Source organism: Schistocerca americana, chromosome 2 (assembly GCF_021461395.2).
Source record: "Schistocerca americana isolate TAMUIC-IGC-003095 chromosome 2, iqSchAmer2.1, whole genome shotgun sequence".
Classification (NCBI taxonomy): domain Eukaryota; kingdom Metazoa; phylum Arthropoda; class Insecta; order Orthoptera; family Acrididae; genus Schistocerca; species Schistocerca americana.
Window position 1 is genome coordinate 197,323,797 of NC_060120.1, and position 17,428 is coordinate 197,341,224.

General features: G+C 41.7%; 1 protein-coding gene across 1 annotated transcript in view; it reads left to right on the forward strand.

The window, feature by feature from the left end:
- LOC124596564 overlaps positions 1–17,428 on the forward strand; it is a 113,115-nt gene that overhangs the window by 82,253 nt on the left and 13,434 nt on the right. Inside the window, exons 4-5 of the mRNA XM_047135748.1 lie at positions 1,389–1,574; positions 10,311–10,496. Coding sequence (XP_046991704.1) covers positions 1,389–1,574; positions 10,311–10,496 — 372 coding nt within the window. The remainder of the gene's footprint in view (positions 1–1,388; positions 1,575–10,310; positions 10,497–17,428) is intronic.

Genomic DNA, 17,428 nt, shown 5'->3' on the forward strand with positions numbered 1-17,428 from the left:
CTGAATGTATGTGATGTATTCTATATTTGTGGCATTGTGATCGTGTAAGTGTATTGAGTGCTTCTAGGTCTGTGTTACTCCATTTCACTACTCCAAATGAGTAGGTCAATATTGGTATAGCATAAGTATTTATAGCTTTTGTCTTGTTTCTTGCTGTCAATTCTGTTTTCAGTATTTTTGTTAGTCTTTGTCTATATTTTTCTTTTAGTTCTTCTTTAATATTTGTATTATCTATTCCTATTTTTGTCTGTGTCCTAGATATTTATAGGCAACTGTTTTTTCCATCACTTCTATGCAGTCGCTGTGGTTATGCAATATGTAATCTTCTTGTTTAGTGTGTTTTCCCTTGACTACGCTATTTTTCTTAAATTTGTCTGTTCCAAAAGCCATATTTATATCATTGATGAATACTTCTATTATCTTTAGTAATTGGTTGAGTTGTTGATTTGTTGCTGCCAGTAGTTTTAGATCATCCATATATAGCAAATGTGTGATATTGTGTGGGTATGTTCCAGTAATATTGTATCCATAATTTGTATTATTTAGCATGTTGGATAGTGGGTTCAGAGCAAGGCAGAACCAGAAAGAACTTAATGAGTCTCCTTGGTATATTCCACGCTTAATCTGTATTGGCTGTGATGTGATATTATTTGAATTTGTTTGGATATTAAGTGTGGGTTTCCAATTTTTTATTACTATGTTTATTATTATTATTATTATTATCGTTGTTGCTATTATTATTAGTTGTACAAATATAAATGAAGAAATATTCTTATACACATCATCAAGCCTTCAACAACAGTCATTCAATAACAACCCGATATATAATGCATTTCACGAGCATAATGGTATGTATCTGCACTTAACATTTTGTTTGTGAGACGTACTATTTAAAGCAATTTGCCAATTTACATACGTCTTGGTTATCTGAATGGGAATCTACTCAGGATCCTGGTCGGAGATACCAGGTTTAATGAGAACGTCTTTGTTTTCTTGTAAGTCATCAGATGTGGCTGTAGTCTCGGGAAACGTAACGTGGGTCCGTTTTAGCGCCAGCCATTTTACCTGTCGCTTGCCATTGAGTTCCCGCGGCAGCCAGCCACTGGCGTTTACAATGAAGCGTCGCCCTGACTTCTGTTGGGTGAAATTAGAACTTTTTCCTGGTGTTTAATATTCTGCTGCTCATTCGTACTGCCAATTTCCCGTAATTCAAAATACTTGGCAGTGACGCTTACCATTGTGTTCTCCGGGCCACTCAGTTATAAACAGGTAGTTCCACGCTACATCGCATTCGCATGACAATATTTTTTAGGAGAGCCCAGTGTGCCATATTATTATTTGTTTGCAAACTGTATAAGAATATTACAAGCAGTTACTTTATTTTTCAGGAAATACCTGGCCGTTTAACCAACTACTTAGAAGAGCAAAGAGTTATGAACGAAGAGAAGAAGAAGAGTCAATATTCTCCCTTTATTATGGATTCTCCGCAAATGCAACATCCTATAGAAGAGATCCAGGAAGAAGTGAAACCACGGCATATCCTGCATGAAGATGTACCTGTAACAAAAACTGTGGTACAGTACATTCGCTGAGTCTTTTTCACTTCTCACTAACGTTCTGAATTTTCACCTTGATATCACCGGAAAAAGAAATTCATGTGCCAAATTGACTCAATGTATTAACGTTATCACACATCAGTTAAGAATATATGTGGCGACTCAGCGGCAACAGTAACTGTTACATGACAAATCATGTAGCACCGTCGCGTCTCATCATCGTTTCAGTGTCTGCTGGCCGCCTGACTCATAAAGATAAACAAACAACGGTCAACTTCATGAAACTGTGAACATAATCATGAATAAAAAGTGAGTAACAGGGAAGCACATACATTAAAACAAACAAATTCATTGTAAATTGCAGGTTCCATAGAAATTTTTAGAGTAGCGTAGACTCTGCTTTGTAGTGAAAGATGCGTGAACTAAATAACCCTTATATCTACACCTACATCTACATAACTACTCTGCAATTCATACTTAAGTGACTAGCAGAGGCTCCATCGAACCATCTTCAAGCTATTTCTTCACCGTTACATTCTCAAACAGCACGCGAAAAAAATGAACACTTCAGTCTTTCTATACAAGCTCTGGTTTCTCTTATTTTATTATATTGGTAATACCTCCGTTCGTAGGTGGGCGTCAACAATATCTTTTCACACTGTGAGTAGAAAGTTGGTGATTGAAATTTCATGAGAAGATCTCGCTGCAACGAAAAATGCCTATATTTTAATGATTGCCACCTCAATTCGCGTATCATGTCCGTGGCATCTCTGCCCTGTTTCGCAATAATACAAAGTGAACTGCCCTTCTCTGAACTTTTTCTATATCCTCCGTCAATCATATCTTGCAAGGATACCCTACCGCACAGCATTACTCTAGCAAAAGACGGGCAAGTGAAGTGTAGTGTAGGCAGTCTCTTTAGTGGATTTGTAGCATTTTCTAAATGTTCTGCCAGTAAAACGCAGCCTTTGGTTCGCTTTCCCCACAACATTATCTAAATGACCGTCCCAACTTAAGTTGCTCGCAGTTGTAATTCCTCGGAATTCTGTTGAATTGACAGCCTGTATATTTGTCTGATCTACCGCGTAACTGAAATTTGACGGATTCTGTTTATTAGCATTATTTAGGGTGAATTGCCACTTTTCGCACTATGTAAGTATCTTGTCTACATAATTTTGTAGTTGTTAATGGTATCCTGACGACCCCACTGGACGGTAAATGACAAGATAAGCTGCAAACAAGCTGAGAGGACGCTCAAATTGTCTCCTAAATAGTTTATATAGATCAGGAGCAGCAGAGGGCCTATAAGACTTCGATAGGGAATTCCAGATACTAATTCTGTTTTACTCGTTGACCTTCCCTCAATAACCACGAGCTTTGACCTTCCTGGCAGGAAATCACGACTCCAGTCACACATCTGAGACGATGCCAAATAGATAAGCAATTTGATTACACGCCACTTGTGAGGAACGGTATCAAAAGCCTTTTGCAGATCTAGAAAAATGTTATTGATTGGTGAGATTCCTGTCCATAGCACTCCTTACTTCGTGAGAATCAGAGCTGGTTGTCTTTCATAAGGACGATATTTTCTGAATCTGTGCTGACTGTTTGTCAACAGATAGTTTTCTTCGAGGTAATACATAATATTCGACCGTAATATTGTTCCAGAATCTTACTGTAGGTCGACGTTACTGAAGTGGATCTGTAATTAATCGGATTACTCCTATTTTCTTTCCTAAGTATTGGTGTGACCCGTGCAACCTTCCCGTCGGTAGGATCTTCCATTGAGCGAGCGATTGTATATGATTCTTAAATGCGGAACTATTATATCAGCACAGTTTGAAAGGAATCTAATAGGTGTACAGTTTGGACCCGAGGACTCGCTTTTTTTAAATGATTTATGCTGCTTTGATGCACCGAAGGTGTCTAAGTTATGCGTGTTGGCAGCAGTACTTGATTCGAAATCGGGAATATTCCCTTCGTCTTGTTTGGTGAAGGAGTTTTGGAGAACAGTGTTTAATAACTTCGCTTTGGTGGAAATGTCTTCGGTAACTTCCACATCGCTATCTCACACAGAGAAAATGTTGATTGTGGCTTGTCTCTGGTGTACTTTATGTATGCCCACTATCTCTTTGTACTGTCTGCCAAATTTCCAGACAGTGTTTCGTTGTGGAAGCGATTAACAGCATCTCGCATTGAAGGTCGTGCCAAGTTTTGCGTTGTTTTAACCAGCAGTTAAATATCCTTTCTTCAGAGGTTCCTTGTCCAGCATGAGTAGAGCCTAGAAGAAGGAAATACGTGCTTCAGCTTTGTGTATGCCGGTGAGATGTGCCTGCAGTGGGTACCAAAAGCTAGATTTGGGTCGAAGGTTACGCATGGTTTCTGTACACCAGGAAGTTTAAAATTAACTTTTAAGTAGGAAGATACGACGTTTCGCTATGAAATCTTTGTACGATAGTAAACACTGTCGATCAATGTGTTACGTAGAAACTTCTTACTTTGCCTCGAAATTTTGCTAACGTAAGACTTTTGCATATCACTGTGCTATCCAAATAAAATAAAATAAAACTGCCCTCTTACGGTAATTAAATTGATTTTTATGTATATAAAAATGTATAACAATTTATCAGGATACATAGCAAGCGTTGTAGCATGATACACCTTTTCCGACGTTCTTTCTGATACAATTAAAGGAACATAATGCAGTTTACACGGTGAACACAATCACCACTGACAAAATTCCGTAGGTTGTTCAGGGATGTTTTCAGAGCGTTTTAGTACCAGGGATCCATCGCTATGGGAATGTACCACCATAGCGTCGTCCTGGCGCCCTTCCACTCCATTCAGTGAACCCATACATGAGGTGCATACTGGCCAACATTTCATCGATAGATCTACTTATATTGCTGTGCATGACTGTTAACGTACACCCAAAACTGCCAATAAAACTGCAGGTTGCCATCAGTGGTATTATTAGTGGATTTATGGCTATCTGACTCTGGTTCTGTTTTTCGCGACAACACTGAGGTATTCTTGGCATGAAAAATTAAGTTAATTGATCCTTCCCTATATACCTATTCCTTATTTAATGTTTTCAGGATGAGTATAGGGACTAATCCTAGTTAAATAAGAGAAGGAGGATTCAGTTAATATATGTTTAATTATAAAATACAAAGGAAATTTCAAGAAACACAACACGGATATCCAACAAATATACAGTTATAAATCCTCCTATTTACCCTATCCAAGACTGGCACAACTCCTAGCTGTCTGAACGTGTCCTGTTATGTTCGTCATGAACGCTGCAAAGGTTGTTACTGTTAAGTCTCTTTTAGTTCCAGTCACCACCTATGCTGGCGCAGACAACGAAAAGCTCAGAGAGACGAACTAGTGGAACTGTATACATTTCACTTTACTGTGCCCCATATTACTCGATGCGCAAAAATCAGCCAAGTGATCAGCAAAGTGTGGATCTTCCTCGTCGTGGAAGATCGCCGGCGCCTTGGAGATGCGGCGTGGAGTCCAGAAAATAAATACGGCTACACAATGGACGTTTAATTGCTTCCGAAAATTCCTACCGTTGGAGGTAATTAGTTATAGCAATCGTTTACGAGACTCTCCAAACTGCTTGCCTACACTGACCAGGAACAGAAGTGTGTCTCCAGGGCACGAGCGCAAATGAGCGCTTCTCAGTACCAACAGCGCCACAATGAAGTAACAACCTGTTCCTCTCTCTACAGAGAAACAAGTTGCTCGCACTTGAAGTAGTGTAATCAGCACTTTACTATGTGAGACAGAGACTAGCCACTGGAGACGGTGGCAGCAAACGCCTCAGAGCAGCCTTGTTCTATGGCTGTCCTGCTCGTCTCCTGTCGCTAGACTTGGTTGCACGCTCGCCACCACCCTCCGTTACTTCACTGTCCGTTTTGGATAGAGCCAATCATGGCTCTCCATTCGAAACGATTTTCTCCCATCCCTGCAGGATTCGAAACCGCTCGCCAGCCTACATAGCGCTCCCAGAACCTTCGAGATGTTTCTCGAAAGGTTCAAGCAAATGCATGATCAAACCTCCGACCAATGGCAACGTTTCACAGCCACACTTTGGCGCGAAACGGCAAACGGCTACACTGTCACCGAACACCTGGCCCTGGTCCAACTTCGCTGGGGCGACTTTCACGGTCAGCCTCCACGGGGGCCCACCGCCCCTAGGAACACTCCCTGCCTCTTTGTTACTACAGCCAGTGAAAAATTTAATTTTCCGAGCGCATGCAATATTTTTGTGTTAGGTAGAAGCTTATCAACTCTTTCCATTAACAAAGTGACAACTCTCCTAACCATCGATCTCTCTTCATATAAAATATCTGTAATAATTAACATAATTGCTGACTTTTAATTGATGATTCTAACTTGTAAGGCGACCAAATTACCGGCGTCTTACAAAACAAATCCGAGAGAACAAGACAGTACTGAATGCTAGCTTGAGGGCGAAAAGCAAAGTAGCGTTAGTGTTGCCAACATAAGTTTAGTGAGTGAATGGGACAAGTTTCTTTCCAAATAAGACACACAGTGCATCCATCGATATCTGCACTGTTGTGCAGACATTTTATGATAAATGTAGACATACAGATAAATGGTGGTAACAGATAAAATAAAATGCAATTTTGTAACAAGGATCCGGAGACCGTGGATATCTCATACTACAATACACGGAAAACATTCTTGAACAAGCTTCAACGCTGAGGTGCTATTCCGACATTGTTGGGGAGCCTCTGTAATGCTGTTCGAGGGCTGAGGCATGGATGGGAAGTTGGATTGGGAGGGAGGCATGGCACGGTAGCCCATAGAGTTGTGCAAAGACACTTTGCCAGGGTGGCTTAGTTTATTTATTTATTTATACGTCTAGTTCCGTAGGACCAAATTGAGGAGCATATCTCCATGGTCATGGAACGTGTCAGTAGATTAAATTACCGCATAAAAGTAATAACAGATAAAACAAAATCTTTATGAACCCAAAAAAAGTCAAGCCATACGTTTAAGGAAACGCAGTCAACACTATAAGATAGGAATCAGCTTAATTTTGCAAGGAACACCTCGTCAGAATAAAAGGAGTGACCCATGAGCAAACTCTTCAGTTTTGATTTGATAGCGCGTGGCTTATTGCTAAGATTTTTGAATTCTTGTGGCAGCTTATTGAAAATGGATGCAGCAGTATACTGCACACCTTTCTGCACAAGAGTTAAGGAAAACTGATCCAAATGCAGACTGTATTCTGCCGAGTATTAAATGAGCGAAAGTTGCTAATTCTTTGGAATAAGCTGATATTGTTAACAAGAAACGACAGTAAAGAATATATATATTGAGAGACCAGTGTCAGAATACCCAGACTAGAGAAAAGGGTTCGACAAGAGGTTCGCGAACTTACACCACTTATTACCCGAACCGCCCGTTTCTGAGCCAAAAATATCCTTTTAGAATGGGAAGAGTTGCCCTAATATATAATATCATACGACATAAGTGAATGAAAATGAGCAAAGTATACTAATTTTCGTGTCGAGCGATCACTTACTTCAGATACCGTTCGAATACTGAAAATGGCAGCATTAAGCCTTTGAACAAGATCCTGAACATGGAATTTCCACGACAGTTTACTATCTATCTGAACATCTAGAAATCTGAACTGTTCAGTTTCATTAATCATATGCCCATTATGTGAAATTAAAACGTCGGGTTTTGTTGAATCGAATGCCGGACATTTGCCACGCCGGACATTTGCCACACTTGCCCCTTCGCCAGGTAGCTTGAGTAGCGATCCGTCAGGTAAGGGACGCCCTTCCTCGTACTTGTTCTGTCCGCTTTCAAACCGCCGTCTCCACATCTTACTCGATACAACCAGTACGTAAGGGACCTTCTTCTTCGACATCTTGGTGAAATACAGAACTTCTCTCCCAAAATCGAAATATTTATAACTTTTGGGAAACGAAAGCAAAATCGACGATTATGTCAGTTTGTAATTAGTTCTGCCAGGTATAAAAATAGATCCCTCTGTTGTACGATAGCTTCCTTTCACACTTACTGATTGCAATATAAACAGTCCATCGGCAGGGGAGCAACAAGAAAGGAACGATGTAAAGAGAATGCGAATGTGCGCTAATCATTTCTTTTTGATCACTGCATTTGTGCCTACTTTAATTACTACAACTGCATGCTCAAAAGACAATAAGGAAAGAAGAAATGGGAATGCGAATGTTTGAAAAAAAGAACGACGTACTCCATATTAATTTACTCTCGAAAATCCGATATCCCTTGCGGCGAAACATTAGTTAATAAAGTGTAGCGGGAAAATGTTCAAAACATGACTGAAAATACGTTCACTAAATAGAGGTAAGAACATCTATGATTGACATGTCATCTAAAGTCGACGTACAATTTTAAAATGTTAGAAATAAGGAAATGAAGTAATACAGAATGCTATACTTGTAACGTACGTTGTTGTTCTACATTGTATAGGTCTGGTATTTACAGGGTCACATAGAAACCATCCTAGGTTTTGGAGAGAAAAGCCGTGATTGTAATGATCTGCACTACAACAGGAACAAGAAGCACAACTTAAGGAAAAATAATGTAATGTGTGTTTCAGCTCACAAGCGACATTGAAGCAGATAGTTCCTGTGACTTAGTATGGGCAGAGGTAATATTCGACAACCGGAATAAATTAATAACTGACTCCTCTTACGGACCCCGGTCTCAGATGAAACAGTTTCTGAACAGTTCAAAGAAAACTTGAGTCTCATCACAAATAGGTACGCTACTCATACAATTATAGTTGGCAGTGAGTTTGATCTACCTTCCGTATGTTGCAAAAAATACATTTTTAGACCCTATTGTAGATAGAAAACAACTTCCGTAATTGTTCTAAATGCTTTTTTTAAAATTATTTTGAACAGTTAGTTCACGAGGCCATTCAAATTGTAAATGGTTACTTGACCTCTTAGCCACAAATAATCCTGAGCATCACGACGAATATAGGGATTCGCGAACACACAGTCGAGCGAGGCTCAATTCCGTAACAAAGAAATTCACCAAAACTAAACGCGAAATATATCTATTTATAAAAGCAACTAAAAATTAGGTTGACGTCTTTCTAAGAGACAGTCTCCAATCCTTCCAAACTATGTAAGTGACGACCATATGTGGCTTAAGTTCAAAGAAATAGTATCAACAACACTCTAGAGACTCATACCAAATAAATTAATAAGAGACGCAACTGATCCCCCATGATACACAAAACACGACAGAAAGCTGCTGCAGGAGCACCGAAAAAGGCACGTATAATTTAGACGAACGCAAAATCTCCAAGACTGACGAAGTTTTACTGAGGCTCGAAATTTGGTGCGGATTTCAGTGCGAGATGCATTTAATACTTTTCACAACGAAAGTCTCTCTAGAAATGTGGCAGAAAATCCAAAGAGATTCTGGTCCTATGTTAAGTAAACCAGCGGAAAGGCTCAGTATGTACCTTTATGCGCGACAGCAATGAGGAGGAGGAGGGGGAGACAAGGGACCCAACCCTTCGGAGCAGGTAAAATCGTGGCAAATGTTCGGCGTGGCAAATGTCCGCACACCGTTGAATCGTGTGTCAGAAACTGTATAAACTGAGTCTTAATGCGATTTAGCGTTAGTTCATTTTCTATAACCCACGAACTAGCATCAGGAACTGCTCAATTTCAAACAGATAGTGTTACACACACCACACTTTACTACCAATACTATCAAGCTAGTGTCATCAGCAGAATGTCCGCCCCGATAGCTGAATGGTAGCCGGCACGGTAGCTCAGCGTGTTGGGTCAGAGGATTAGCTGCCCTCTGTAATAAAAAAACAAACTGAGTTAGTGGATCCACAACGAACTGAAACGGGTGTCTTGCGACGTCCGCCCCGAGCAGATACAACGAACGAAAACGAACAAAATAAGATTTAAAAAAATGGTCATCATGACGGATTGCTGTCCTAAGACGCTCGGGTTCGATTCCCGGCTGGGTCGGGGATTTTCTCCGCTCAGGGACTGGATGTTTTGTTGCATTCATCAGCATTTCTTCCCCATCCGGCGCGCAGGTCGCCCAATGTGGCGTCGAATGTAATAAGACCTGCACCAAGGCGGCCGGACCTGCCCCGTACGGGGCCTCCCGCCAATGACGTCAAACGCTAGTTTCCATTTCATCAGCAAACACAAATATTTTAGAATTACTTATAATACTAGAGGACATATCATTTACACAAATAAGGAACAGGAGAGGCCCCAACACTGATCCCTGCCCTCCCTCCCCCGCCCGCATTTGATCGTGCCCTATTCAGACCCCACATCACAGCCATTCTCAGTACTATGAATAATGACTTTTCGCTGTCTGTTGAACCAACTGAGGTGAACCAGTTGTGAGCTACTCCCTGTATTCCACAATGGTCCAATGGTATTCCGTACTGGTTAGCGCCTCTGCCTAGTGAACAGAAGACCCGTTTCGAATTCTCGCCTTGGTACAAATTTTCATTCATTGCTAAAGTCTGCATATATAAAGTACATTACAAATGTCTGAGACTTTGGAAGGTCTCTGGAACAATACAGTTTCATTTAACATACGAAATTCGTTTGGTGGAATACAGGTTCACCTTGTATTTGTTCTCTGTTTAGTTCTTACTTACCTGAAAAGCTGGAACACTACATATAAAATTATTTAAAATAAGTCTAAATAAATATTTTGCAGGAATCTCTTTCTCAAATTTCTGACCCCGAAACGAATCAAGATGGAGGTGAGGAAGAGGAGGGGGTGCCTTATATATCTTACAATGCTCCGGAGGCGGTCCAGAAGAAGCTGGTGCAGCAGGCCGTGGTGGACACGCCGGTGCTGCCGGGAACTAATCTGCGGGTCACAACGCACAGTAAAATGGAGGTGAGCAGTCTCAACTTTTCGTCATGTTTTAATTTTCACTCTGCTCCCGATTTTCAATACTGAACAACAATTAGTGAAATCATTTCATTTTGCATGTTGGGCAATGTATACGAGACACACTAAGCTGAGACTGAGCACTTAGTGTTTTCGCTGCTGCTACCATCTCATCATGATCACTACTGCCACTCTCTGTATTAACATGGCAAAAGATTTCACTGTTTCATTTACATCAAGAACGAGTTTTCGAATTTATGGACTGCTCAGTTTCTTCCACAAACCGTTTACAATAATTTAGCACGAATAATTTCTCAGTTACAGCAACTTTCCATGTCAATTATATCTCCTCCGCTCTTTCATCTTGTCTTGTGGTTCTTTTTGTTGTTGTGGTCTTCATTCGTAAGAATGGTTTGATGCAGCTCTCCACGCTACCCTATCCTGTGGAAGCCGCTTCATCTCTGAATAACTACTGCAACCTATATCCCTCTGAATCTGCGTATTGTAGTATTCATCTCTTGGCCTCCCTCTACGATTTTTTACCTCCAACACTTCCCTCCAATACTAAATTGATGATCACTGTATGTTTCAGAATGTGTCCTACCAACCGATCCCTTCTTTTAGGTAAGTTATGCCACAAATTTCTTTTCTCCACAATTCTGTTCAGTACCTCCCCACGATCTACCCATCTAATCTTCGTCTAGAGCACCACATTCCAAAGCTTCTATTCTTTTCTTCTCTGAACTGGTGATCCATGTTTTAGCTCAGTACAAGACCAAACTGCAGGTACAGACCTTCAGAAAAGCCCTCCTAACATTTAGATTTGAATTCGATGTTAACACATTTATCTTCTTCAGAATCGCTTCTCTTCTTATTACCTGTCATTATTTTAACCAGGGCAAAAACGATCCTGCGGAAGCACGAAAAAGGAAAATATGTTCTTCTTTATAAGACACTGACAGAAAATTGGGGAACCACCTGCCTCAATACTCATACCGCCTTCCTCACCAAAAATTTTGGAATGCGAACGTATTCACCCTCTTTTAACATAGCGCATTCTAGATGGTTTCACCCAGTTGCTCTTTGTAGTTAACCCTTCATACTCAGCATCTCCCTCTCACCGCCGCTGTCTATATGTATCTCTCTCCCTCTGTCTCGTTTTTCTCCCATTGATTTACAGTATCCCCAACTGCCACTGTCTCCTCTCTCATTTACACTGTCTCCTTTCGTCTTTCTTTCCCACTTCCACTGACTCCACCACACCTCGTCACCTCAAAAATTCTGGGCGTCCAACTTATTTGTTCCCCTATGCCCACTTGTTTAAAATTATAGTCCAAAATGTGTCCCCTCCCAGTTTTCCAGCCTGTGAGCGTACAGGATCGCCAAGTCTATGTATGGTCTCCACTCACCTGCATTTTTCATTTCCACTATCTCCTCTCTCTTATGCTTCCACTGCTGCTGTTAACACGTTCAGCATCTGCCTTCTTTGTAAATGGAATCACGTAGTCGATCTTGAAGTCTGAGGGCATTTCGCCTGTCTCATATCTTGCATAACGGGTGGTATGGATTTGTTACGCCTGGGTCTCCCAAGGAGCTCAGCAATTCTTACAAATTTCGTCTAGTCCTGGTGCGTTGTACGGGATGAACCAAAAGTATGTTAACATCTGAAAATTCAGTACTTCACGGAATAATATAGGTAGAGAGGTAAAAACGCTTGAAATGTCATGGGCTTTTATTGAAACCAAACAAAGTGCACAAAATGACCAACAGACGGTGTCTCATATGATACAAAAGCTATAATAAATGTAACAGCTGATTTTTAGTAAAGGAGACGTTCTTTATAACAAATGCTCTACATATAGGTCGCTGTTAATCAACAATTCCTGTAGTCGAGGGACAATGTAGTCAACAGCAGTGTACAGCATATCAGTAGGTACGGTAAGAAATTGCCATTGTCCCTGATGAAGTCGGATCATCACGGCAGACTGCAAATATCAGGTAACCCACAACCAATATTCACAGGGTTTGAGGTATGGGGACCTGGGAAGTCAAATATAACGGAAGTAGCGGCTCAGTTTGCGATCTTCACCAACCGAAGTGCACAAGAGATCCTTCACACGTGCAGCAATATAGGGTGGGACCCCATTCTGCATAAAAGTCGTACCTTCCAGCAGGCGTTTATCACCCTGGCTAGGGATGCTGCGATCCTGCAACATATGAGCGTACCTCACACCCGTCACGCTGTTAGTTTGAAAAGCAGCACTCCGCATTTCCTCAAAGAAAAAGGGTCCGATCACGACTGATATGGTAAATTCACAAGACACCGTGACTTTCTCGTCATGCAGTGGGGTTTCCATGACAGTACTAGGATTTTAGGTAGTCCAAATTCTGTAGTTGTAGGTGTTGACAGACCCCGAATGGGGGCTTCGTCGGTCCACAACATGTTGTACAACCAATCGTCATCTTCCCCCTTTTTTTGAAGTGCCCCCACCGCAAATGCCCTCCGCGACACAAAATCGGTGGCTAATAGTTCATTACAACTAATTTTATACACGAGTGTCATATAGGGTCACTGACGTGTTGCTGTCTAGCGCCATCTGTTGGCCAGTTATGGAACCCGTTTTTGGTTCGTATAAAACCTTATGTCATTTCAGACGTGTGTGAAATTTCACCTATCTGCCTGCATTATTTCCGCGAATTAGAGCATTTTTGAGTGTTGATGGACTTTTGTGTCACCCCGTATTTGCTTAAGTGTCTCTTTTTTCCTTGTCAAAATCTTCTCGCAGTTTCATGTCTCCCACTTCGTCTTCAGATACTTTCTCTTCCCTTCCTACTGTCAACAGTTTTTCCTGACTAGCCCTTCTATCTATTCCTTCAATTTTTCAACAGATGTTTGTATTTAATTTTGTTCGCTTCATATGCTGCATTTCTACTTTTCTCCGTCCATCAATTAAATAAGATATATCACGTATCATCCAAGGATTTCTAGTGGGCGTTTTGCTATTTGATCCTCTGCTACCTTCACTGTTTCATCTCTTGGAGCCAACCATTCGGTATGTAATGTGTCCATTTCCCCTGTTTCGTACAGTCGTTGGCTTTCATCTTGCGCGCACCTTTGTAATGCCGTATTCTTTTAGCCGTATTTAAGGGTCAAAACTTGGACTATTAATTCTGTGTTAACTGTGATATATATACTGTCTGTGTAATCTTACGACAATATTTTATTGTCATTGTTAGTTTTGTTATTTGAATCAGTACTAAGCGTCATATATGGATGTCATAATTTGTGAATTATGCCGGGTTATGTGTGAGAATGTCCACGTGACAATAATCATACCACGTGAAATAAATTCATAAACGAAGGGCGCTGAATAAGTAACGCAACACGTTTTTTCCTGAAAGCAGGTTGGTTTTATTCAGGATTCCAGTAGACCATATTATTCTTCACTCTTTTGGCTAAAAAATCCAGATTTTTCAACATAATTTGCGTTGACTGCGACCGCTTTTCGCCTCATTACTGGGAGGGTCTTTTTGCCCACATGGATTCCACTCTACTGGTCGACGTCGGAGCTGATGTCTTACTGCATCCATAAACAGCCCATCATCCACACATACTGCTTCCCGCAGAGTGCATCTTTCATTGGGCCAATCAGATGGAAGTCGGAAGGTGAGGGATGCAGGCTGTAGGGTGGATGAAGAAGAACAGTCCAGTGAAGTTTCATTATCCCCTGTCGGACGCGCGGGCGTATGTGAGGCCTTGGGTTGTCATGGAGAAGGAGAAGTTTGTTTGTATTTTGTGACGGCGAACTCGCTGAAGTCGTTTCTGCAATTTTCTGAGGGTACCACAAAACAGCTTCAGAGTTGATCATTGACCGTGAGGGAAGACATCAAACAGAAAAACCTTTTCAGAAACCCAGAAGACCGTCGCCATGACTTCGCCGCTGAGGGAGCCGCTTTGAACTTTTTCTTCAGAGGATAGGTGGTGTGGTGCTACTCCATTGATTGCCATTTTATTTCTGGTTCAAAGCGATGAACCCAAGTTTCATCGCCTGTGACGATGCTCGAGAAAAAGTTATCACGGCCAGGATCGTAACGCGCACGCAACTCCGCAAAAATGGTCCTTTGTTTCTCTTTATGGTCTTCTGCTGGCGACGATGAACCCAGCAGGTACACACGTTCGATTAACCCAACTGGTGGGCGAGAATATCACCATTACCAACAGAGACGTCCACTTGAGCAGCAAGGTGCTTAATTGTGATCCCTCGATCATCTCGAATGAGAGTGTCCTCACGTTCCAACATTGCAGGACTCAACAGCTGTGTGCGGCCGACCGGCACGCAAGAGATCGGACAGGTTTGTGCGATCTTCTAGCAATGATGAAAGATGCCTAGCCCAATGACTCACCGCGTTTTTGTTCACTGCCAGGTCTCTGTAGATATTCTGCATGCGCCTAAAATGCGCGTCATTTACGACGGCGGCCGAGTTTAGATTCGTTCTGCGCATCTGACGTCACAAAACACAGTGAGCCAATGAACAGAGAACGACGTTGCCAGAGCTCGACTGCAGTGCAGAGCATGGACGAGTGTCTTCAGCTTTAGAAACGTTCAGTCATAAATAAAGTAACTGAACAAAAGCAATGTCTTGATAGCAGGCTTTCTATAAAAGAAAGTTTGGAAAAAGCATTCTTTATACCAGCTGCTTCATATTCTATTACTTAATTAAACCAAACAAGCAATAAGCCTCCTAATTCAGGCGATAGCAAGGAAATTCTCTCTCACTAACCGCTTTTTCGAAATAAAGAACAGCGGTAATTGTTTATTTCTTATTGTACTTCGACGAAACGTGAGTAATTCATAGTCATACCAACAGTGTTTGTCGGTATTTAGCGTGATTCTTTAAAGTACTCCAGGAATTCTACTAAACGACGAGCTGCGTTAGCGTACTGGGTAAAAAGCCTGCACGGTAACTCAGCGCATTCGGTCAGAGGTTTAGCTACCCTCTGTAATAAAAAAAACTGAGTCAATGGATCAACGACGTACTGAAACAGGTGTCTTGCGACGTCCGCACAGAGCAGATACAACGAACGAAAACGAGCAAAATGAGAATACAAAAAAAAAAAAAGGCTCCGAGTTCAAATCTTGTTCAATGCTTAATATTTTCTTTATTTAAGATCAATATCGAAGTGTCTTACTTCATGAATTTTATTCGTTTGAATGCAATTTTTTCAAATTTGTAGTGGCAACTAAAATCGACGATACGGAAAGTATACTCTGTGGAATTTTACCTCTGCAAACTCTTCAAAATTTCGGGCAATGGTTTACTACATTTAATGCTGCACAATAACTGCGTTGAACGTCGAAACAAAATTAAGTCATTTATGGGGGGAAGGTATCAGTCAAGAAGATGTGTAAAAATCAAATTTTTGGGCCAAATAGTTTTTGTGAAATCGAATGATAAGTGTGTCAAAGCAGTCGTCGGAACACCATGTGTCTGCACAGGCGAGCAGTGCAGTGATGACAAAATCGCGCACAGCGCGGAATGCGTGGAACACGTCTCTGAAGCAGCGAAAGGGCTAATGCGGCCGTGGTGGCTTTACTTCATAAACTGCGCGCTCCCCTCCAAACGTAAGTTTGCGAACTATACTAGCCGGCCGATGTGGCCGAGCGGTTAAAGGCGTACAGTCTGGAACCGCGTGGCCGCTATGGTCGCAGGTTCGAATCCTGCCTCGGGCATGGATGTGTGTGATGTCCTTAGGTTAGTTAGGTTTAAGTAGTTCTAAGTTCTAGGGGACTGATGACCTTAGAAGTTAAGTTCCATAGTGCTCAGAGCCATTTGAACTATACTATACTATGGCGCGTGCAACTAGCAACGCAGCAATCTCCCGCGTCTGGGCGGGCATGCGCGAGCTGCCAAGATAAGAGAATTGAACTATAGGAGTACAAGTATTTGCAATGCCCTGATTTTCCGCCAAAAGAAACTCAATGGCAGTTCTCTGCTTGGAACGAACTTCTGTAAAAGATGCCATTTTGAAGACTACGTTTAGCGCCACCACCTATCGGAACTTAATGGAACAATAGAGACTGAAGCGGAAATATCCCACGATGTCCCACAACAAATTTCACAATTTTTGCAACAGAAACTGACAGAGGAAAAAGAAAGTGTTGCAGTGATTATTGAACGCTCCTCAACCAATTATGTTTATGAAACTTCCAAACCACTGAAAGTCTATTTTAGACGTCCGCAGCCCTATGGAATTCGTAAATTGGGTTCTTTTATAATAATATTATGATCCTGTTTCTATCGATATGATGGTCAACTATGGTCCTGGTACAGGTCATCTCATGCCAGACAAGTAGACATTGCTGTCAACGAAACTGAAGGTTGATCACAGGTTGCTTAAGACCTACCCCACCTGATAAGCTCTACTGCCTGGCTGGAATAGCGTCACCATTGATACGCAGAACAGTGGCTGCCAACAAGGAGAGACTGAAAGTGGAACAGGACAGTGCCCATCCACTGCACGGACATAATCCACCACAGCAACGGCTGAGATCGCGAAAGAGCTTCCTGAGAACATCCGAGAAGCTCACCATTTCACCAGAGAAGGCAAGGCTGGAGTTATGGAAGAAATCGACGCCTCACCTGCAGACGCCAGAAGCTGAAGAACTACCACCTGGGCACAACAAGAGGTGGCTGGTGTGTAAATCTTTAAACAGATTACGATCAGGAGTTGGACGATCCAGAGACAACCTGAAGAGATGGGGCTTCATAACAGAAGATACGTCCTGTGATTGTGGACAAGAACAAACCACAAGTCACATGCTCCAGTGCCTTTTGTGCCTACATCCTGCATGAAGATTGATCTCCTGCAAGCCTCTTCAAGCGCCTTGGAGGTTGCAAAGTACTGGGCACATGTAATATAAATACAATTTGTGTAT